The sequence below is a fragment of the Bubalus bubalis genome, chromosome 6, assembly GCF_019923935.1.
Source record: "Bubalus bubalis isolate 160015118507 breed Murrah chromosome 6, NDDB_SH_1, whole genome shotgun sequence".
NCBI lineage: Eukaryota > Metazoa > Chordata > Mammalia > Artiodactyla > Bovidae > Bubalus > Bubalus bubalis.
The window spans coordinates 54,486,710-54,509,734 of record NC_059162.1 but is presented as its reverse complement, the minus strand read 5'-3'; the positions used below and the strand labels follow the sequence as shown (position 1 = coordinate 54,509,734).

The 23,025-nt window shown below is 41.1% G+C and overlaps 2 protein-coding genes across 3 annotated transcripts in view; both read right to left on the bottom strand.

The window, feature by feature from the left end:
- Positions 1-23,025, bottom strand: part of LOC102391059 (guanylate-binding protein 6) — a 43,619-nt gene that overhangs the window by 5,238 nt on the left and 15,356 nt on the right. For both annotated transcript variants that reach the window (XM_044944738.2, XM_044944739.2), the window contains exons 2-9: positions 20,960-21,056; positions 16,391-16,586; positions 12,586-12,713; positions 9,840-9,949; positions 9,433-9,629; positions 7,005-7,250; positions 5,709-5,989; positions 1,961-2,173 (exon numbers count right to left, since the gene is read on the bottom strand). In XM_044944738.2, the coding sequence (XP_044800673.1) occupies positions 1,961-2,173; positions 5,709-5,989; positions 7,005-7,250; positions 9,433-9,629; positions 9,840-9,949; positions 12,586-12,713; positions 16,391-16,559 (1,344 nt within the window). In that variant the 5' untranslated portion in view covers positions 16,560-16,586; positions 20,960-21,056. The remainder of the gene's footprint in view (positions 1-1,960; positions 2,174-5,708; positions 5,990-7,004; positions 7,251-9,432; positions 9,630-9,839; positions 9,950-12,585; positions 12,714-16,390; positions 16,587-20,959; positions 21,057-23,025) is intronic.
- The window catches only part of LOC102399202 (guanylate-binding protein 4), a 105,923-nt gene that overhangs the window by 67,580 nt on the left and 15,318 nt on the right, over positions 1-23,025 (bottom strand). The gene's annotated exons all lie outside the window — the stretch shown is intronic.

The window sequence follows — 23,025 nt, the reverse complement described above, 5'->3', positions numbered from 1 at the left end:
TATGATACTGCAGAAGACTCTTGAGAGTCCCCTGGACAGCAGGAGATCAAACTAGTCAATCCTAAAGGAAATCAGCCCTGAATATTCATTGGAAGGACTGATGCTGCAGCTGAAGCTCTAATACTTGGCAACTTGATGTAGAGAGCTGACCCACTGAAAAGAAAGACTGAAGGCAGGAGGAGAAGCAGGCAACAGAGGATGAGATGTTTAGGTAGCATTGCTGACTCAGTGGACATAAATTTGTGCAAACTCAAGGATATGGTGGACAGAGAAACCTTGCATGCTGCAGTCCATGTGATTACAGAGTCAGACATGACTTAGTGACTGAACAACAGCAACGACCCTCCAGGTTTGACCCTGTAAATTCTTCACCTTTCTTCAGACCCCACAGTGGTTGTAGATGCCGGAATTATGTGCAGCTGTAAAAACACCCATCCTCCACTGTTTGCAACTGCTCTAGCTGCACATTGCTTTCCTTCGAACTCAAGCTCACCTACCCATTCTTTATTAAGTTATCGTTTATTGACATTTCAATGTGTAGCTTTTGCTCCCTTCTCCGGGAAGCTTTCTTAAGCATTATTCTGAGTTCTGAATGGCTGCCAAGAACCTAACAGCTACCCTATCAGCACTACCACTTGATAGATATGTGACATTAGGTAACTGAGTTCCTTTTCCTTATGTCATACTTATCAATTTTGTAATGAAGATGATAGCAGTATCTAATCTATATTATTCTGAGGACTAAATCGATAGTCTAACCGAAACACCTAAAGACACTGGAAGTAGTGAGTGCTCAACATACGTCAGTCATCATCACTACCACTACAATCGTCCCTGTCACTATCTCTATCAGTGTGTACCTGTATGATAACCATTGTGCCACCATATCCAATGGCTATTTATGTGTCCTCAGGTAAGATTATAAACTTCTTGAGAACAACAACTTTTCTTTAATTTCCCCTACACTTTGCAGAAAGTCCATTTTGGGGGTACTCATTTAAAATTTTTATTATTTTATTTTTTACACAATTTTTAAAGGTTATACTCTATTTATAGTTAATGCAAAATATTGGCTATATTTCCTGGATTTTACAATATATCTTTGTAGCCTATCTTACACAGTCTCTTGTACTTCCCACCCTCACTCCTATATTGCCCCCACTCCAAGTTAGTAACCACTAATTTGTTCTCTATATCTGTGAGTCTTCTTCTTTTCAGTTATAATAACAAGTTTGTTGTATTTTTTGGATTTCTCATGTAAGTGATATCATACAGTATTTGTCTTTCTCTGTCTGACATTGCTTTGAGAATAATGCCCTCCAAGTCCATCCAGGTTGCCACAAATGGCAAAATTTCATTCTTTTTGATAACTGAGTAGCATTCCAGTATATGCACACTCCACATCTCCTTTATCCATTCATCTGTTAATGGACACTTATGTTGCTTCCATGTCTCAGCTATTGTAAGTAATGCTGCTAATGAACATTGGGATGCTGGTATCTTTTTGATTTAGGGTTTTTTCAAAACCTATTACAGTGTTTGCTAATTGAAAGGAATGTTCTCTTTCATCTAGATTCTTGATAATAGATCCTGTCTTTGAGAAGAAGCATCTCTAGTTTATTTAAAGAAAGTGAAAGTGTTAGTCACACAGTCATGTCTGACTCCTTCTTCACCCATGGACTGTATGTATCCCATGAGGCTCCTGTATCCCTGGAAATGTCCAGGCAAGAATACTGGAGTGGGTTGCCATTTCCTCCACCAGGGGATCTTCCCAACCCCGGGATTGAACCCAGATCTCCAAGCAGCTGCCAAATTGTGGATATAAATATAAAAGTTTAGAAATACCACCATGCTCTGCTTTCTTTACAAAAATGGTGCTATGCTCTTAGAATTTCAAAAGAACCAGCAAAGACCCTTTGACTCCAATCTTCTGTACTTTCCCAATCCCCTTACTGCTCACCTTAACTCCTTTCCTGGGAATGAGTTTATAGTTCTCTTCAAACCTGTTCCTTGCTTCTAAGTAGCGAAGGTGTCCTCCAGGGACAGAGAAAGTTCCTTCTGAAATACTCTTCATCAAGGGGTCTGAAAGCTTCTTAAGCTCAGCCTGACAATACTTAACAGATGCTTCTTCATCTTGCAGCAAGAAATTTTCTTTCTTTTTCTTGATCATGACCTGTCAAGGAAATGAAGAGAAATTCAATAGAAAGAAGCTGTTAGAAGAGAAGGTCCAACTGCGATCCTCTTGAAGGAAGCAGTCGCACATCAGGGCACATGAGAAACAGAATAATAGATACAGAGTCAGGAGACTAGTTTTACTTCTAGATCTGACCAACTTTCTGTGTGACTTATAGGAAGTCTCTAAACTCTGTTGGCTTAGTCTCAATATCTGTGAACTGATGGATTGGCAGCTGTGAATTCCATTGTTCTTTAACAGTAATAGGATTAATTGTGATCCACCCATCAACAATGAAAAATGGCAAGCTCAATTATGACTTGAAGTAGGGTTTCCTATGCAACCTAGGTGCTATAGATAAAGATGTATATATTAATACATAGCTAATCTATTGCCTAATTTAATGAGTTAAGTATACACAACAGAATTTTGAACTCTTTCTGAATTGTTGCTTCATTGAGGGATTGAGTGTATGAAAATATAGGAACTTTATTTTTCACTTTTGTACTTGTAAACTATAATTGATCTGATTTTCCTGTAAGAGATTTTTTAACTGGGAGGATGGGCAAAGGTAGACTAAAGAACAAAGTTTCTGTGAATATGCCAATGGTAAGCAGAATTATGATCACCAAGAATTTTCTCCCTGGTATGGACATTCCTGGACCTCTGAGTAAGTTGAACGTTGATCATATGTTTCTGTTCAGTTGAGTTGTTCAGTCGTGTCCGACTCTTTGAGACCCCATGAATTGCAGCACGCCAGGCCTCCCTCTCCAACACCAACCCTGGAGCCCACCCAAACTCATGTCATTGAGTTGGTGATACCATCCAGCCATCTCATCCTCTGTCATCCCCTTCTCCTCCTGCCCTCAATATATCCCAGCATCAGGGTCTTTTCCAATGAGTCAGCTCTTCGCATCAGGTGGCCAAAGTATTGGAGTTTCAGCTTCAACATCAGACCCTCTAATGAATACCCAGGACTGATCTCCTTTAGAATGGACTGGTTGGATCTCCTTGCAGTCCATGGGACTCTCAAGAGTCTTCTCCAAAACCACAGTTCAAAAGCATCACTTCTTCGGCGTTCAGCTTTCTTTATAGTCCAACTCATACATCCATACAAGACCACTGGAAAAGCCATAGCCTTGAATAGATGGACCTTTGTTGGCAAAGTAATGTCTCTGCATTTTAATATGCTGTCTAGGTTGGTCATAACTTTCCTATCAAGGAGCAAGCACCTTTTAATTTCGTGGCTGCAATCACCATCTGCAGTGATTTTGGAGCCCAGAAAAATAAAGTCTGTCACTCTTTCCACTGTTTCCCCATCTATATGCCATGAGGTGATGGGACTGGATACCATGTTCTTCGTTTTCTGAATGTTGAGCTTTAAGCCAACTTTTTCACTCTCTTCTTTCACTTTCATCATGAGGCTCTTTAGTTCTTCTTCATTTTCTGTTATAAGGGTGGTGTTATCTGCCTATCTGAGGTTATTGATATTTCTCCCGGTAATCTTAATTCCAGCTTGTGCTTCATCCAGCCCAGCGTTTCTCATGAGGTACTCTGCATAGAAGTTAAATAAGCAGGGTGACAATATACAGCCTTGACGTACTCCTTTTCCTATTTGGAACCAGCCTGTTGTTCCATGTCCAGTTCTAACTGTTGCTTCCTGACCTGCATGCAGGTTTCTCAAGAGGCAGGTCAAGTGGTCTGGTATTCCCATCTCTTTCAGAATTTTCCACAGTTTATTGTGATCCACACAGTCAAAGGCTTTGGCATAGTCAATAAAGCAAAAATAGATGTTTTTCTGGAACTCTCTTGATTTTTCAATTATCCAGTGGATGTTGGAGCTGAAACTCGAATACTTTGGTCACCTGATGAGAAGAGTTGATGCATTTGAAAAGACCCTGATGCTGGGAAAGATTGAGGGCAGTAGGAGAAGGGGACGACAGAGGATGAGATGGTTGGATGGCATCATCGACTCGATGGCCATGGGTTTGGGTGGGCTCTGGGTTGGTGATCGACAGGGAGGCCTGGCGTGCTGCAGTTCTTGGGTTCTTAATGAGTCGGACACGACTAAGTGACTGAACTGAACTGAACTAAGTGGTTTAGTGTTTTTCCCCACTTTCTTCAATTTAAGTCTGAATTTGGCAATAGGGAGTTCCTAATCTGAGCCACAGTCAGCTCCCGGTCTTGTTTTGGCTGACTGTACAGACCTTCTCCATTTTGGCTGCAAAGAATATAATCAATCTGATTTGGGTGTTGGCCATTTGGTGATGTCCATGTATAGCATGGTCGCTTGTGTTGTTGGAAGAGGGTGTTTGCTATAATTAGTGCACTCTCTTGGCAAAACTCTATTAGCCTTTAGATTATGTTATATAGCATAGGATACTTCAAAAAGTAGAGATGACCCTAGTGGACATTACCTAATCACTTAAGTCTTTCACAGGTAGTCTTCTCCTGTTGGTGGCAGAAGAAGTAATCAGAGAGATTAGAAAGAAAAGAATACAGGGCATCATTGCTGGCCCAAAGATGGAGCAGGGTGGTTATCCAGAGCCCATATGAGTGCTGAAGAAAGATATAGTCACATATTTACATGCAGGGATGACAGTGTGGCTTATACATGATTTAAATTAAACTTTATGCTAAATACAATAACCTGTTTGTGGCCTATCAGGCATGCATTTACATCTGCTTCAATCATTAAAGGAATATATTTAAAAATCAAAATGGAATACCTTGTGCAGAAATTCAAAACTGAGCTTGGTGGCCATTGTGGATGTGATTTCAGGCATGTTTCTGCATCACTGAGAACTTGAATCTCCTGAACTTTATCACACTCAAGGATGCCACCATCCATTCCCAAAACAGTGTCTGCTATAATAGCAACTGGAAGGTGAAAACTTACGGTCTCAAAGATCCCATTGTAAACAGGCAATGGTTTCAGACTCCAAACAATCCTTTAACAAGCACTCTTACTTCTTTCCAACTCCAGTCTTAATTCTTAACATATACTACATGTAGTTTTGTGGGGTTTGCCTATATTGAGAGTTTTGCAGCCCCCCTCCCTGCACCCATTTTGGAGTCCAGTGGAGCACAATTCAGATGCTTCTTGTATGAGTATCTTCAGGGCTTTAATCCTCATTTGGCTCAAATCATATTCTTCTTATCCTATGACAAACTGTTTGCTGTTTATTCTTGGGAGTATTACTAAGCCCTTTGAGCCTTTTCCCCCTTCCAACTTGTTGTACACAGAGCACTTCATCTGTACACCCTGAGCTGGGATCTAAACTTGAAGAATTTTGAGCTAATAAACGTGTGTTGTTTTAAACAGCTAAGTACAGGGTAATTTGTTTACAGTAGAAAATAAAGAGGCCAGTGTTTAGAAAAAGGGATGGAATGTAGCCTGTAGAATCCTGTCTTTCACATGAATCCAAACTCCTTTTACAAGTGAGAAGCATGTGAACCACTGGTAAAAAGAAGGAGTCTAAGCACACTTCTAGAAGAAAAGGTATCAGGAAGGCTATATTCTAGGCTACATTACCAGAAGTTTCTTCTGAAAATCCTTCTTTTCATCCTTGAAGGAGTGCTCCATGAAGACTGCAATGGCTTCCTTCTCACAGGCTGTGTGCACCTCCAGCAGCTCCTGAAGCGTGTCTGTGGGGAGGTTCAGTCTCTTGGTCATCTGCTCACTGTAGTGGTCAGCTGCCTTCTGCACGGCTGCTGAGTTCTCTAGCTGGGCCAGAGTTGTCACCGCGTTCTCCAGACAAGGAACTGATCCACTGTTGATGGCATTTACATAGGCCTCCACCAGAGTCCCCAACCCTGAATGACACATATTTTGAAAATAAACAGAACATTCTCCCTTGTTTTATGAACTTTAGATCAATACTCTTAAAATTACTAAAGTTTTATTGACTTTGAGGTTTTCTTTCTTCTCTTTCTTTTCCTCATCTTCATCCTTATCCTCATCATTGTATCCTCCACCTTCTATAACTTTCTTATAGTAACATCACTGTGTCTCCCATTCCCACTATTTTATAGTTCTCAGTTCATCACAAAACATTATTAACTGAATTATCTCAAACAGTATGTTCAAGGTTCTCCTGTAACACTTTTCCCATTGTAATAAAATACAAAGAACTTATATATATGTGAGCAAACTGCATATTTTGTGAACACTATTTCCAAATGAAAATGTAGTGCCACATGCAAAAATGTCATCAAGAATTTCCAGACCATGATACAAACTTTAAAGCAAGCAGCCCCATCTCAGCACAGGGCACTATGTGACTGCCCCATTGACATGGGCATGAAGCCAGCACTACATAAGATTATATTTAGACTTCTTTCTCAGACTCTCAATGAGTTTACATGGATTCATGACATACTACTTATTATTGATTCATGTAAATTCACAGAATACCTTGTATATCCTCATTAGAAACACTTACCCACTCAGTAGTTCATCACCATGAATACGTGTATCCTTAACATATCTTTAGTGTAATACTGGGTTGACCAAAATGTTTGTTGGGGTTTTTCCATAATATCTTACTGAAAAACCTGAAAGAACATTCTGGCCAATCCAATAGTTTCATGAGATTTGGTATGCTTCAAAAAAGCCTCATACAGGGCAATTTTAATGAAGAAGCATGCATTTCTATGTGGGGATGAATATCTGATTTTCCAAATTATATAGAGAACACAGTTAATGAAGAAAAAAAGAAGAAAGCACCATTATCCACAATCCCAGAGTACATTTACAACTTCAACTCCACCACACATTCCTCAACCACTGTGAATCACAGAGAGACATGCTGTAGCAAAGGAGGCTCACTTTTCCCAGTGATAGTGATTCCCTCTTTTAAGGTCTTGGTCTTTGCATGGGTATAGATATATGAGCAGAAAACTTTTGACTGCTCCTTGAAATTCTCATCCAGTTCATTGTCTGGTATTTCCTCAAGATGGAGTAATTGTTTTCTGTTACTTGCAGGGCGGTCAAAGATGAAACACTTCCGTCTGGGAAAGAACTTCTTAATACACTCTCTGGGTAAGTTGGAATTTTGAATTTGTTGATTTTCATCTGCAAAAGCGGAAAAAAACAATCAAAGAAGAGACAGACTCTTGGTAAGGGTGCTGAGGACTTTGATTTCCAGGAATTTTTGCAATCATTCTAATGCCTATGCCTATAAATCTTTTCTATTTGAAAATCAACCTTATACTAATCTACCATCAGTTCACTTCAGTTAAGTCCCTCAGTTGTGTCTGATTCTTTGTGACCCCATGAACTGCAACACGCCAGGCCTCCTTGTCCATCACCAACTCCCACAGTTCACTCAAACTCATGACCATCAAGTCAGTGATGCCATCCAGCCATCTCATCCTCTGTCATCCCCTTCTCCTCCTGCCCCCAATCCCTCCCAGCATCAGAGTATTTTCCAATGAGTCAACTCTTCGCATGAGTTGGCCAAAGTACTGGAGTTTCAGCTTTAGCATCATTCCTTACAAAGAACACCCAGGACCAATCTCCTTTAGAATGGACTGGTTGGATCTCCTTACAGTCCAAGGGACTCTCAAGAGTCTTCTCCAACACCACGGTTCAAAAGCATCAATTCTTCGGCATCAGCTTTCTTTATAGTCCAACTCATACATCCATACATGACCACTGGAAAAACCATAGCCTTGACTAGATGGACCTTTGTTGGCAAAGTAATGTCTCTGCTTTTGAATATGCTATCTAGGTGGGTCATAACTTTCCTTCCAAGGAGTAAGCGTCTTTTAATTTCACGGCTGCAATCAACATCTACAGTGATTTTGGGGCCCCCAAAAATAAAGTTAAATAAGTTAAAGTTATCTACCATAGAAACTCTATTTTATACTGAGCCAAGATTGAAGGAAATACTTCTGGGGAGGAAAAATAACTGTTTTTACCAACTGAAGAAACTTTTGTTTTCCCCAGCCATTGCATAGTGTGCATTGCATCAATTATTTATTAGGTGCTTCTTGAAAATTAAGCCAATCCAAATAACTGTCAAAAACACTATTTTGATGTTACAATCTCCATTTCAGACATGAAAAGTAATGGTGGAAATAAGGATATTCACAATATATCTGGGAAAGAAATCACAATGGGAACAAATGATATACAGGAAAGAAATGCTTTATAAAATGAAATAAAAATGCACATTCTATAAATATGTTTTGAGATTACTTTAGCATACACAAAATCATGGTTAGATTTGCCTAAAGGAAATGAGGGCACTCTGTCAGTCATCTGCAACACTTTCTATTGGATGTGACAGTATCATAGAGAAGGATTTGGGGCATATTTCATCAGTTCAATAAATATTTATTGAAAGGGTTAAGTATATGATTAAACAAAGTCAATATTGCTTCTAGGTACCACCTATTATTCTCTCTGCTAAATATAATCTGAGTAACCAACTTGTATATGAATATGACATATACCATGTAAGAGAGGTTATATGTGGCTCAATCATAAAGAATCCATCCGCCAGTGCAGGAGACACGGGAGATGTGAGTTTAATCCCTGGTTAGGGGAGATCCCCAGAGGAGGAATTGGCAACACACTCCACTATTTTTGCCTGGAAAATCTCAAGGATACAGGAGCCTGGCGGGCTACAGTCCATAAATTCAAAAAGAGTCAGACATGACTGAGCAACTGAGCACACGAGCATGAATGTACATATGATGTAAATCTCTAGAATGAAGAGTGTGATGTTATGAGAAAGCCTTTGAAGTCTGATAGTCTCACTGGAAGGATGTAGCAATGTTTTTCTTTTGAATGAATTAGAGTATAAATAGTTTGTCTATTAAGAATCTATCTCTATAGGGTAATAAAAAACACTCTGTGAAATATATCAATATTTCACAAATTAATCCTTTTATTTACTTTATGATTCTACATCTATCAATTTCAATTTGATGGGTTATTTTTCTCAAAGAGGAAAGAAGAAGCACTTAATATGTAATACAATATGTGAGGCTTTTTCTTCATGATATTAATTTTTATAAAATCATTTGTTTAATACTAGATTCTAAATTTCCTCAGTGAGCTTATGCTCTGGCCTCTGAAGTTCTTCCAGTAACAACAATGACTGAAGCCACCCACCAGTCATTCACCAGGCACCATTATCATAGCCTCATTACAACCCCAAATTAAGAGTGACATCAAGTGCTGAATATCAGGGCTCTTGATCCCACTTCCTACTGAGCTTTCTACCACCTTGCCCCTGCTCTGATACCTGGAATCAACTTCAAGGCATTCTCCAGGTACTCATCTTCAGTGATGGGGTTTCCATCAAACTCCAGCTCCAGCATGAAATCCCGCACAGTCCAGACAAAGTCTGGAAAGAATCTCATGAACTCGACTGAGTCCTGTACATCATCAGAGATGGGAGATGATTTGATTCTGATCAGCTCTGTTAATTCAGTCACATAGCTGGGATCTTAGGTAAGGAAAAAGAAGCACTCTCCAACAAAATTTCCAGATCCTACCCCAAAGCAAGTTTTACAAATATTCCCTTTTAAAATTTGCCCCATTTTACCATCTCATCAATTGACAGAATGGAGTCATGGAAAAGGAGAAATGGTGTCAGTTGCTATTCCCATAAACTCAATGAAATGTGCTAGTTCAGCTCTGGAAGGATACTGTAGCTGTTCCAGGGCCTGGTGGTTGATGGTGCCCATGCTGTTGTAGATACAGGTACTGCTCAGGAGCACGGCCAGGGCAAAGATCCATGAGTCATTTTTGGAGTCACCCTAGAAAGTACATTACAGGGTGAGGACACTACTCATGCTCTCATTCAATTGTTCATTTGCTGTTACAGCAGACTGTAACTCGATAGGAAGGCAAGCAACATAAATTTTCATTTCAGTTCAGTGGCTCAGTCGTGTCCGACTCTTTGCGACCCCATGGACTAAATGCAAATCTTTCTGCTGTTGATATTGACCCATCTAAGCTCTTTTGTGTGATTAGCTATTAGCAGAAGTGAATGACATCTTATATATGTTTGAATGTTTCCTATAGCACCTGGAACATAGAAGTTTTCCAGTAGAAAGTGGACAAGGATTCTTTTGCAACATTTTCTAGATCATGATGGATATTAGGAATAGAAATACTAATCAATTAAATTCAACTACTAACTGTTCATCTAGATAACAGGAGACACTCATTTGCTTACTTGAATATAAAGTTCCACGTAATAATCCCTACCCTAGAGAGATGGCTTTCTGGAGGGTCAGATATATATGGGAACATACATATTTATCCAAGATGATAAACAACTCAGTGTAGAACCAAATGTGTTACTGTAATAGATAAAGGAGTAATACCACAAAGACAGAAAAAAAAAAAAAAAACAACTCTGTGCATTCGGAGCCAAGAGTGATTGTGTCTTACAGTGATGTGATGACATGAAGTTGAAAAGAACTGGACATTAAAGAATTGACAGAAACTTCCCTGATAGCTCAGTTGGTGAAGAATTTGCCTGCAATGTGGGATAGTAAAGAATCTTCCTAGAATGCGGGAGACCTGGGTTTGATCCCTAGGTTTCAAAGATCCCCTGGAGAAGGGAAAGGCTACCCAGTCCAGTATGCTGGCCTGGAGAATTCCATGGACTCTATAGTCTATGGGGTCACAAAGAGTTGGACACGACTGAGGGCTTTCACTTCAGTCACTTCATGAACCATGCAAGTGGAAGGACCCACAGAAGCTGATCATGATTGCCAGAAACTGTGGTTATATAGAGGTATTACCAGGTTATTTTATTTGGCTGAAGTGGTGTTATCCATGTAGTAGTAGATAATGAGGTGGAAAATGATATTCAGAACAAGTCATGAGTGACTTTGGAACTGATTTATATGTATAGTGCCCACTCCAGAATTCTTGCGCTTTCCTGGTGGCTCAGACAGTAAAGAATCTGCCTTCAAGACAGGAGACCTGGGTTTGATCCCTGGGTCCAGAAGATCCCCTGGGAAAGGGAATGGCTACCCACTCCAGTATTCCTGTCTGGAGAATTCTGTGCACAGGGGAGCCTGGCTGCATACAGTTTATGGGGTTACAAAGAGTTGGACACGACTGAGAGACTAACACTTTCACTTTTTTCACCCAGATACGTTACAGATAGTGAGACCAGCAAGTGGTTCTGCTACTATCAGCGTGCAGTTTGTTGTGCACTGGCTTATGGCAAATGAGGTTAGATAAAGGGGGAAGATTATGCAAACTACAGCCTATTATGAATCATAGACCATCTTGGGTTGACACTGATGTGATTACTGAATAAGTTAAATTTTGATTTATAATTCAGAATTCATGTCACAACTCTTTTCTGCAGTGATGAAACCCAAGATTCAATGCTCCTACATTTAATTTAGATGCAGATTAATACAAATAAGTAGGAAAAAAACTGATTGTAACTAACACTATAAAGTCAAAATATCTAAAATTATCCCATTTACAAGGCTTTTTAGTTAAGAGTTCACTGACAATGCCCAGAGCCTTGGACTATAATGTTCCTTGTACAGAAGGAACTTTTCTGGAGATTAAAAAAAATATATATATATATAATAGATTTTTGTTAAATAGAGTTATAAATTTTATTCATGTTTAAAAATGTTATTTTATTAAATATATTTTTTTATTAAAATAGATTTTTATTCAGAGAAACTCTATCTCATGCTTTCTACTTACAACCCCATCAACTCCACAGCTCTCAACTAGTAGAGCCCATTGTTCCCATGGGTTATAGCTTCTACTGGACTATAACTATAGTCTTCCACCACTATAACTGGTGGAAGACTGGTTATCATGTTCTGACTTTAGCCAGACTTCCACCAGTCTAGCTTCCACCAGACTACCCAAACTAACAACTGGTATAGGTTATCACTTTGTGTAAACATGGTTCCGTGTGCTGATAACACTGCATATTTCTAACCTCCCCAACTGAGCTCTGGGCCTTTAGCTCCATCACTCTGATACCTGTTGCATTTAACACAAAGCCCTGGGATTCAGATGCCCAGTAAATATTTATTAACCTGTATCTTTCATCTCCCCTGGAGGAGGTCATGGCAACCCACTCCAGTATTCTTGCCTGGAGAATCCCCATGGACAGAGGAGCCTGTTGGGCTACACTCCATGCAGTTGCAAAGAATCAGTCACAACTGAGCAACTAAGCAACAGCACAGCACATTTTTTGTCTCAGTGCTGAAAATAAGATCCATCTATAATAACCAAACTATTGAACTTATTATAGAATAAATTCAAGCAAAGGTTTTTTTAGTCTCATCATTCATAGTTTGCTTTGCATAATTTGATTGGGACATGTCATAAAAATTGAACTGAGGTGGGAAATTGAAATGTAAGTAGAGTAAGGAATAAAGAAGATTCCCTGCCTTACCTTTTCCATATCACCCAGACCCTCAGTGTCCAGAAGGACCAGGGTCTGGTTCTCCTTGGAGGGGTGGGGCACACACCACATCCAGATTCCCTTGGTTTCAGACTGCACTGTGGAGCCCAGACAGAAACCTGCACAGAAAGAGGAGGAAGCAACGCACAGTAAGACCAGAGAGTTCAGGCTACCCAGGGGATGCTTTGTGTAAAATGTTTGGAATGTGAGTGCCTGGGATGGGGACAGGTGTTTCCATTTCAGCAAGGACAAGTGCTACACATACTCAGGACCTTCCCAAGAAATATTTAATGTCCCTTATTCACCTTCTAACATTAATGGCTCATACTGTGTCACATTAAGAGGTCAGTGTAAATTCTGTTAACCTTTCTAGTTATCTGATATTAAAAAGCTTCCATATCCTCCACTTTCTGATGGAGTCCCACCAGTACCAGTAGGAGATCAGGAGTAAGCCTCCTGTTCCCCTGGCTTCCACCCTCGTGAGCCACGTTGTCCCAGCACCTCTGTTCCTCTACCTTGACCGCATCTCCTTTTGTTTAGCTCCATCCAGTAGCTCTGGTCTTTGTCACATTCTGGAATTCATTCATTGCTTGCTTCTTCACACTACAGAAGATACAAAGGCTACATGGCCATTGTTCCTGCCACCCTCTGACTGCTTCTGCATCCTTCATTGATTCCTTTTCCTCTGCTCGTTCCTTTCTGATTATTTTTTCATTAAATATCTTGATTTACCCCTTAAGTGACTTCCATATGTGCTTCCAGGTCCTGGACTGATATATCAATTCTTGATAGATTTATTTTTCCTTCCCTTCCTCCCTGTATTTTCCTCATTTCTATTCTCCTCTTCAAGAAATGATGAATTCTTCGTTCATTAACTCAAGGTTGCTGATATTACAGCAGTGAATCAGAAAAGACCCATGAGAATTGTTTGCCCTTCTTTCTAGAGTCTTAAAACAACTGAGGAAGATTGTGTGTGTGCTCAGTCTGTAGCCCACCAGGCTCCTCTGTCTGTGGGATTTCCCAGGCAGGAATATTGGAGTGGGCTGCATTTCTTCCTCCAGTTTGTCTTCCTCACCCAGGGATCTAACTTGAGTCTCGCAAGGTTGCTGCATTGCAGGCAGATTGTTTACTGCTGAGACACCACAGAGGCCCAGAGGGAGATTATGTGAGGTATGTGCCTAAAAGCTGCAGGCAGTGTATCTTATCTATAGTGCAAGATTTTAAGTGCCCACCAGATGCCCATGGTCCCTTCAATGAGACTAGAAATGGATATGATGATATCCCTAGTGGAGCATGGTTCAGCACAGCTCAGGCTGTTCAATGATCATATCCTGTGTGTTCTGTTCAGAGAGGATATAATACCTGAGGTGATCTGCACTCTTCAACATCACGATGTTGGCTTTTCACTGTTTGCCAATTAATACAGAGAAATATAAGCTCCCATTTCCTTCATGGAGAAAAGACAAGGTATAACTGGGGATCATTGCTGTCAGTTATGTGAGGTAAAGGACAGACAAAGAAGTCACCACAAGGGCAGAATGCAGTGACTTGCTTCTGCTCATGGACTTTGACTGGGCACCAATTTTGTTTTATTTTTGGTTTTTGTCTCCTTGTCATACAACTTGAGTGGTAGAATCACAATTCAAGTTCTTTAAAACATAACTAAGTGAGGGATTTCCTTAGTAACAGAATTTGTTGTTCAGTTGCTCAGTCAAGTCTGACTCATCACAACATTATGGACTGCAGCAAGCCAGGCTTCCCTGTCCCTCACCAACTCCTGGAGTTTGCCCAAGTTCATGTCCATTGTATCAGTGATGCCATTCACCTCCTTATTACCTGATGTTATCTCAAATAGAATAAAAAGAATGTTGTGGAAACACCTTGATTGTTCAAACACTTTGACTGATGACCTTTCTCACAGTTTTCAAATCTCTAATCACTCAAAAATGACATATTAAGTAATACAGCCTGACAGAGAAACCAGTCCTCCCTTGACTAGTTGTCAAGAGTTTCTCTAAAAGAAAAGCAAATATAAAATATTTTTGAGGCCAATGGGAGATTGCAAAGCAAAAAGAGGAAGAAAAGGAGAAAATAGAGTAAGAGAGATAAGAGACAGAGTCTGAGAGAGACATTGAGAAAGAGCTAAGATTCTTAGATTTTAGTTGGCTGAGGTTCTACTCTCTAATCATGCTGAGACACTGAGCCACATAAGAAGACATTAGGAAAGAAACGGTGTGTAGTTTTCTTAGACAGCAATATCCAAGACATTGGCAGATTGCCCCTAAAATCAATAAGAACCAAGCAAGCAACTCGGTAGAAAAAGAAAGATTCCATGAAATTGCAAATGTAAAGAGTAAATTAATATGTTCAAAGGTACAGATGCTTATTTGTAGTGAGGTAAATAACATGCAACTCTATAGACACCAAATCAGCCAAAGTTAAAATAAGTCTTTTACCAGATTTTTTTAATGATGTGGAGAATTCCAGTTACTGCTAATAAGCACATAAACTGCACATAAAACTTCAAAAACTGTTTGATATTGTCTTGAATGCCTGAAAATATATGGACTCTATGACCCAGCAGCTACACTTCTGCGTATATCACCCAGGGGTAGCTAGTGTACATGTGCACCAGGATAGATACAAGAATATTCACGACAGCAGCATCCATAAAGGTAAACTACAGATAATAACAGTGTTCATCAACAATAAGTGAATTCTTCTATCCTTTGTAAATAGCATACTATGAAGTAGTGAACAAAAATAAATTACAGTCAAGTATGACAAACTAGATGAACCTTATAAACTTCTTGTTGAGCAAAAAAAGCAAGATCCCAATGATTGGCACAATTTAGTTCCCCTTGTATTAAGTTCAAGCTATGTTTTACAACCTGGGTGTGGCTCAGCTGGTAAAGAATTCACCTGCAATGTGGGAGACATGGGTTTGATCCCTGGGTTAGGAAAGTCTCCTGGAGAAGGGAAAGACTGTATAGTCCACGGGGTCACAAAGAGGTGAACACGACTGAGCAACTTTCACCTCATGTTTTACAAATGGAGAAACATAATATGAAGCAATTTTTTAAAAGGAAGAGTGAAAGAATACCCCACGAAAATCAGAACACTGGTGAAGTCTAATGAAGGTGTGACAGGGCATAATTTGGGATTTTGGGTGTTGAAGTATTATTTCTTGATCTGAATAGTGATTAGACAGATGATTACATTATGTTTACCAATTTTACAATATTTATATATGTATATTTTATGCACCATCCTGTATGTGTTATAGCTGATAGTAGGAAAAAGAGAAAATGAAAGTATAATTTACCAAAGTTTGGAAATAAGCAAATAAATGAAGTAAAAAAGGTGGGTGGTAGCCCCATTGAGATATGGGGGTTTTACAGAGATTCATCTGTCTGTACTTCCTTCTATCCTTTTTAAAAAACAGAACATGTTGAACAACATTTGTGTGCTACCTGAAATGACCCTGTGATTTAGGGCAAACGTGGTGAAGGAGAAGGGAAGGGAATGATTGTTGAAGATGAGCTCCTGAGCAGTTGGCAATGGATAGGATCAGGACGAATGAGGTAGATTTTTGGATGAGGTTGGGAATTCTCGATTACTGGATAAAAGAGTTAACATTGTGGAGGGATGGGTTTGAAGTTATAAATTCGGAGGTGAGAATTAGGCGTTTTCTTAAGTAGGGAGTTAGGCTCTTCATTAACATGACCCTAGAGGAGGAGGATCAGCAGACTGTGTTATCACTGCTTCCAAGTAAAACGTCTTGAATAACACTCACCATGATTCTGTCCTGCCAGGCGGTTCATCAGGTAGGACTTCCCCGTCCGATAGAGCCCTGCGATGGCCACCACCACCACAGGCTGAGATATCTGCTGGAGAATCTTCAGTGCTCTGGGGTTTACTAGCAGCTGATTGTTCTGGTTTTCCACCAGACAGATGGGGTCCATTATGTTGGACCCAGATGCCACTGGAAACTGTAACCCAGAGGAAAAATTCAGTAAAACAAGATCTGCAAGTCATCTCTCATTGTGCACATCAGGCTTCTGCTTGTGGAACCTGTACATCAATTCTCTATTCTTTGTATGTTTCTAAAAGGTAAGTATTTAGCCTAGTGTGCTAAGGCCTGTACACGTGAATTATGTACATTTCCTCATGGATCCTTAATGAACCCTAAAGCAACCTGTCTATGGGAGGCATGCAGTGAATAGAATGAGAACACAAAGCACTGATGATGAAGCCTTGAGAACACAAGCATTTAGGGGGTATTAGAGGCAGATGGGATATGAAGGGGATGAGGAGTGACCAGACACCATTTCTGGAATTCCGAATGATTTGATCACTCAGTAATTGCACAAATATTTATTGAGAAACTACCATGTGCTGGACACAGTTCTAGGGGCTCAGAAGCAAACAGTGAACAAAATGGAGACAAATCTCAGCGTCATGGAGCTCTATTCTAGAGGAGACAGATAATAAAGTAAAACCAAAATTGCTGTTGTTGTTGTTTTGTCGCTAAGTCTTGTCCAATGACATGTACAGTAACCTGCCGGGCTTTTCTATGTACGGGATTCCCAGGCAAGAATACTGGAGTGGGTTGCCATTTTGTTCTCCAGGGGAAACTTCCTGACTCAGGGATCAAACCCACGTTTCCTGCTTGGCAGGCAGATTCTTTACCACTGAGTTACCAGGGAAACTTCCCCCCACCCCCCCCCACGACCCCAAACAAAGCATATATATGTATATTAGGGGATGGGAAGAGATCAGAAGGAAAGGATAAAGGAATGGCCTATAGAGCACTGGGGGTTGAATTTATGTAGTCAGTAGCCAGGGAAGACCATGCCAAGTAAGGAAAATGAATGTAATCAATGATTTGATGAAGACAGATGGATGCAGGGAATCAGTGGGATCTGGAACAAGCTGGAAGAGCGAGTGTGGGAAAAAAATTGAGATAAAGAACATAGCTCTCTCTCAAACACAAAAGGATAGACCTTTAATGTGGCTACTCAAAGTTGTGCATGTACGAATTAATTTATTAGCTGAAATTATAAGACTTTTCTTATTACTTAAGCTGATAGGGAAGAGATGCAAGCAACCAGGGTGTTTAAAGGTCTGCCTAGGTATGTCAGAGTCTCACATTTGGGCCAGGCTCTACTTAAAATGAGTTTGTCACAATGATCAGGTGTTTCATGATCTCAAGAGACAAACAGCACTCAGAGGGCTTTGACAGTCCCATTGTTTTTTTCTGACTATGTTAAGCAGTATGTACATGTTCCCATACTTTATTAACCATGTGACAACTGGGAAAATTAATTTCTCTGTGCCTCATGTTTCTCTGCTATAAACTGGTGACACTAAAAGTAAAAAACAGTCTGTTGTTAGGGTCATTAGGAGAATTAAATACCTCATAATACTTACAATATTCTTAACATTATGCTGGTTCATAGTAAATCCAATGTAAGTATTGCTTTACAGTGGAGTCCTCTGAAGAAGGGGAAGATAATTTCTGAATGAAAATGGAGGATTGGCTCTGGCCTGAAACAGTGACACTTCCCTCCCTGGTTGCAAGCAAGTGGGAGGACACAGCCCAAGAGGAAGATGAGCAGGCTGGGGAGATCCAGTGGGAACAACTGAGAGGGAGGATGGTGATGGGGGAGAGTCAGGCTGGAGGAGCTCAGAGCTGCCTGGCCAAGTCCAAGTACAAATTCTGGAGGTGGGCTGCCAGGGTTCAATCAGAGGGTTCACATGACATGTTTGCTGTTGAGACCTTGTAAAAGGAACTTAACTCTGGAAGCCTCCATTTTCTATCAATGTTGTAGGAAAAAGAATAATTCCTACCTAATTCATTGCTGTACATGTGATAACATATAGGATCTCAGAAAATTTTAAGAAAATTTCCTGCATTAATGTACTGTTTTAACGATGAACATGTTAGAAAATGTAATAGTCTATTAGCACTTCCAGTAAGTTGTAAATAATCAAGATATCTAAAACCTTTTAAAAAAAAAAAGCCATGAATTTTTTCAGCAGAATTCCTCTCTAACATGTATCTTTTTTTTTTTTTTTTTTTTCCTATAGGAGATTGGGTGGTGGTCCTAAGATGGCAGAGGAATAGGACGGGGAGACCACTTTCTCCCCCACAAATTCATCAAAAGAACATTTAAACGCTGAGCAAATTCCACAAAACAACTTCTGAATGCCGGCAGAGGACATCAGGCACCCAGAAAAGCAGCCCATTATCTTTGAAAGGAGGTAGGAAAAATATAAAACACAAAAAAAGAGACAAAAGAGGTAGGGATGGAGCTCTGTCCCGGGAAGGGAGTCTTAAAAAGAGAGAAGTTTCCAAACACAAGGAAACACTCTCACTGCCAAGTCTGTGGCGAGCCTTGGAAGCACAGAAGGCAACATAACAGGGAGAAAAAATAAATAAATAATTAAAACCCACAGATTACGAGCCCAACAGTAACTCCCCCAGCAGAGAAGCAGCACAGACGCCTGCACCCGGCACTAGCAAGCAAGGGCTGGTCAGTGAGGCGCAAGCTGCATTGCTTAGAGTAAGGACCTGGCCTGAATGCCCCAAGGGCAATCTGAGCCAACTAACTTCAGCTAGCAAACCAGACTGTGGGATAGCTACCACGTGAAAACCCCTAACCTAAGGCACCCCAGGCCTGCGCACAGAACAAAGGACTGAACAGAACTAGCCAGTTGCAGACCATCCCCCTCCGGTGACAGGCAGCCAGAGCTAGAAGGGGGCAATTGCAGCCCCAGAGAGACATTATCTACCAAACTGCAAGCAGGCTTCTTTGCTAACTAAGAATTCCTGGGGTTCTGGACGGTCAGCATCTGCCTGAGAAGGTGTGCCAGTTGTACGCCCAGAAAAATGAGTGGCAGGGATGGGGGAGGCGATAAGTCCCAGGGACCATGCTTGCCAAACACCTCATCACCTGAGCTGCTCGGACCTGGGAAGGGCACAAAACACAGGCCCCACTGAGTCTGCACCTCTGAGAACCACCCAAGTGCCTGAACCTGAGCGGCTTAGACCTGGGAGGTGCATGCAGACCAAAGCCAGCCTCAGACAGTTCCTGGTGGAGCAACCTAGAGCCTGAGCAGTGTGGGCAGGGAGGGCGCATGCACCGTGAGCGGGGGCAGGCCCAGTGTGGTTGAGGCGCTGCGAGCACACACCAGTGTTATTTGTTTGCAGCGTCCCTCCCTCCCCACAGCACAAATAACTTTTATTTTTAAGGTGAATAGCTATAAGCAAGAGAAATTGTGGAGTAAATATCTTAGACCAAATATTGATAAAGCTTTGCATAAGTCAGTGAGTCTACAAAGATTTTGTATTTTAACGCAAAGTATACTGAGGGACCAAAACCAAGAAGCTTTTAACTTCAAAACTAAGCACTTGGAGGGACTTTCCCAGCAGTCCAGTGGTTAAAACTCCCTGTTCCCACTGCAAGAGACAGGGGTTCCCTGGTCCAGGAACTAAGATCCCCATGTGCTGCATGGCATGGCCTCATAAATAAATACATATAAAACAACAAAAATCCATAAAAAAGAAACTAAACAAATAGAAAAGAACAGTGCTAATAGAAGGCAGAAGATGACCAACAAGTTTCCAAAAGTGACTGCTCAGAATTATCTGATAGTCAAGAATACCCCACACTGGAGATTTTCAGCAAGTACCAGAAGTTATTCTGAGGCTGTTAATGTATGTGCCACTCATTAAAAACCATGCATGATCGACAAACATAATTAGATCTTACAGTTATTATTAAGAGTTTTTTTTAGTAAGAGTGAGATTGAATTATTGCAAAGAAAACAGTTCTGTATGTATTCAGAGTATCAAATGTTAAGACAAAAATAATCCCGAGTCCATCTGTTAGGATTTAAATTGGCTCTATGTCTAGGACCATCTTTTTTGTTTGACCACTGCCCACCCGGGGTGCACTCAGGTTGTGCCTGCGGAGGGCAAGGGGGGGCTAGGAGAAGAGACCGCACCCATCGCCTCTGCGAAGGGCGGGTTGGGGAGTGAGGGTGAGTTTGCGTCTTCAATCTCAAAAATGACTTCAGCTTCCTTTCCTCAGAAGACGTACCTGCCCTCCTGCTTTTTGCTGCAGCCCTGCTTAGATGCTCCAGGAGCAGCAGCGCATCCGGGCGACAAGCTTGAAAGCAGCCTGGGATCCAAAAGGAGACTCGGAGCTGCCCGAACAATGTGCCCGCCGGCAGCCACCCACCGGCCCCGGCCTCCATCTGTTCCTCTCCTCCCACAGTGTGGGGTCTGCGCTGGGGGATTTATAGTTGTTATTTTACCGAAGTGTGCTTGGAAGGTCAAGTTTAGGAGCAGACTTACCTGGAGCTGCAGCTGGGGTCAAGTCAGTTGCTCTGGCTAGCTCCTAGGGCTGTTCCTGTTTCTGGCTCCTCTGGAAACCGACTCTTATGCTCAGAAGCTGGGGGGAAAAAAAAAAAAGAAGCTGAAAAGCCAGCTGGTTATTAAAATGGGTGGGGATTATGGGAAACGAAATCAAAACAGAAAGAGATAATTGTTTGTTTCTTTTTTTAATGGAGGCAGGAATCTGGATGAATTCCAGGAAGGACAGGGAGACAGGTTTTCCTCCAGGCCTGGCTGGGTCAGCGCAACTTTGTCTCTCCTCCACAGTTGGTTTGAAGGAGGTGCAGGTAATGGTAGCATGAGTTCAACAGTCTGTCTCTCAGGGGTGTTTTGTCCGAGATGGAGTTTATTAATGTTTCTTCACTTGAAAAATGTTTCATTTTTTTCCTTTCTCTTTCCTTTTTAAAAAGTGTTTAACTCGATCTTTTTTTTATTAGCAAAGTAAATATGTGTGTATAAAACGCTCAATTTTATAGCCCAGACATATTCACTATTTTTTTAATTGGAGAATAATTGCTTTACACTGTTGTGCTGGTTTCTGCCACACAATAACACAAATCAGCCATAATTATCTGTATTTCCCCTCCCTCTTGAGCTTCACTATTATTTTGTTAGAGTTTTCCCCTTTTCTTTTACTAGTGTGGATCCAGATTTGGAGGTTAGGGGTTGATTCAGATTCCTTCCATTCTTTTCTGTATCCTTTAAGGCGTTGTACTAACCTGTAAGTTAAAAGCTTGACTGCAGCTGTTAGGGAACCAGGTTCTTTTGCCCAAGGAGCTGCAAGCCAAAACACTGAGAGCAGGAGATTTGCAGCAGAGAGTTGATTTGTGAGGCAACCCAGCAAGGCTGCAGGGGCTGTGATGACACTAGGTCCCCTATGGGGCAGGCGGGTCTATTCTGACTCTGATCAGCTATATTGGTTTCACCTGGCCTCAGACAGTTTGCTGTGTTACAAGAGGAAGGCATTTTCAAACAAGCTCTTCCCTTATCTGCTCATTCTGTAAGATGAGCTCAAGAATTTCCCTTAGTCTGCAGTTTCTGTGTCAGGTTTTTACCCTATGAAGCAGGGTTTCACTATCCCATTTGTATTTCAGATGGAAGTGAGGGAAAGGAAGGACAGGCAGAATATAATCTCAAAGTTCTATGGCCAAATGTCCCCAAGAGGAAGTGCTTTGGCACGTATTCCCTATGCAGACTTCTTTAGCTGAAAAAGCAGCTAGAAAAGTATAAAACTCCTTAGCCAGATTCAGTTCAGTTCAGTTCAGTCACTCAGTCGTGTCCGAATCTTTGCAACCCCATGAATTGCAGCATGCCAGGCCTCCCTGTCCATCACCAACTCACAGAGTTCACCCAGACTCAAGCCCATCGAGTCAGTGATGCCATCCAGCCATCTCATCCTCTTTCGTCCCCGTCTCCTCCTGCCCCCATCCCTCCCAGCATCAGAGTCTTTTCCAACGAGTAAACTCTTCGCATGAGGTGGCTAAAGTACTGGAATTTCAGCTTTAGCATCATTCCTTCCAAAGAAATCCCAGGACTGATGTCCTTCAGAATGGACTGGTTGAATCTCCTTGCAGTCCAAGGGACTCTCAAGAGTCTTCTCCAACACCATAGTTCAAAAGCATCAATTCTTCGGCGCTCAGCCTTCTTCACAGTCCAACTCTCACATTCATACATGACCACAGGAAAAACCATAGCCTTGACTAGACAAATCTTTGTTGGCAAAGTAATGTCTCTGCTTTTGAATATGCTACCTAGGTTGGTCATAACTTTCCTTCCAAGGAGTAAGCGTCTTTTAATTTCATGGCTTCAGTCACCATCTGCAGTGATTTTGGAGCCCCAAAAACTAAAGTCTCACACTGTTTCCACTGTTTCCTCATCTATTTCCCATGAAGTGATGGGACCAGATGCCATGATCTTCGTTTTCTGAATGTTGAGCTTTAAGCCAACTTTTTACTCTCCTCTTTCACTTTCATCAAGAGGCTTTTTAGTTCCTCTTCACTTTCTGCCATAAGGGTGGTGTCATCTGC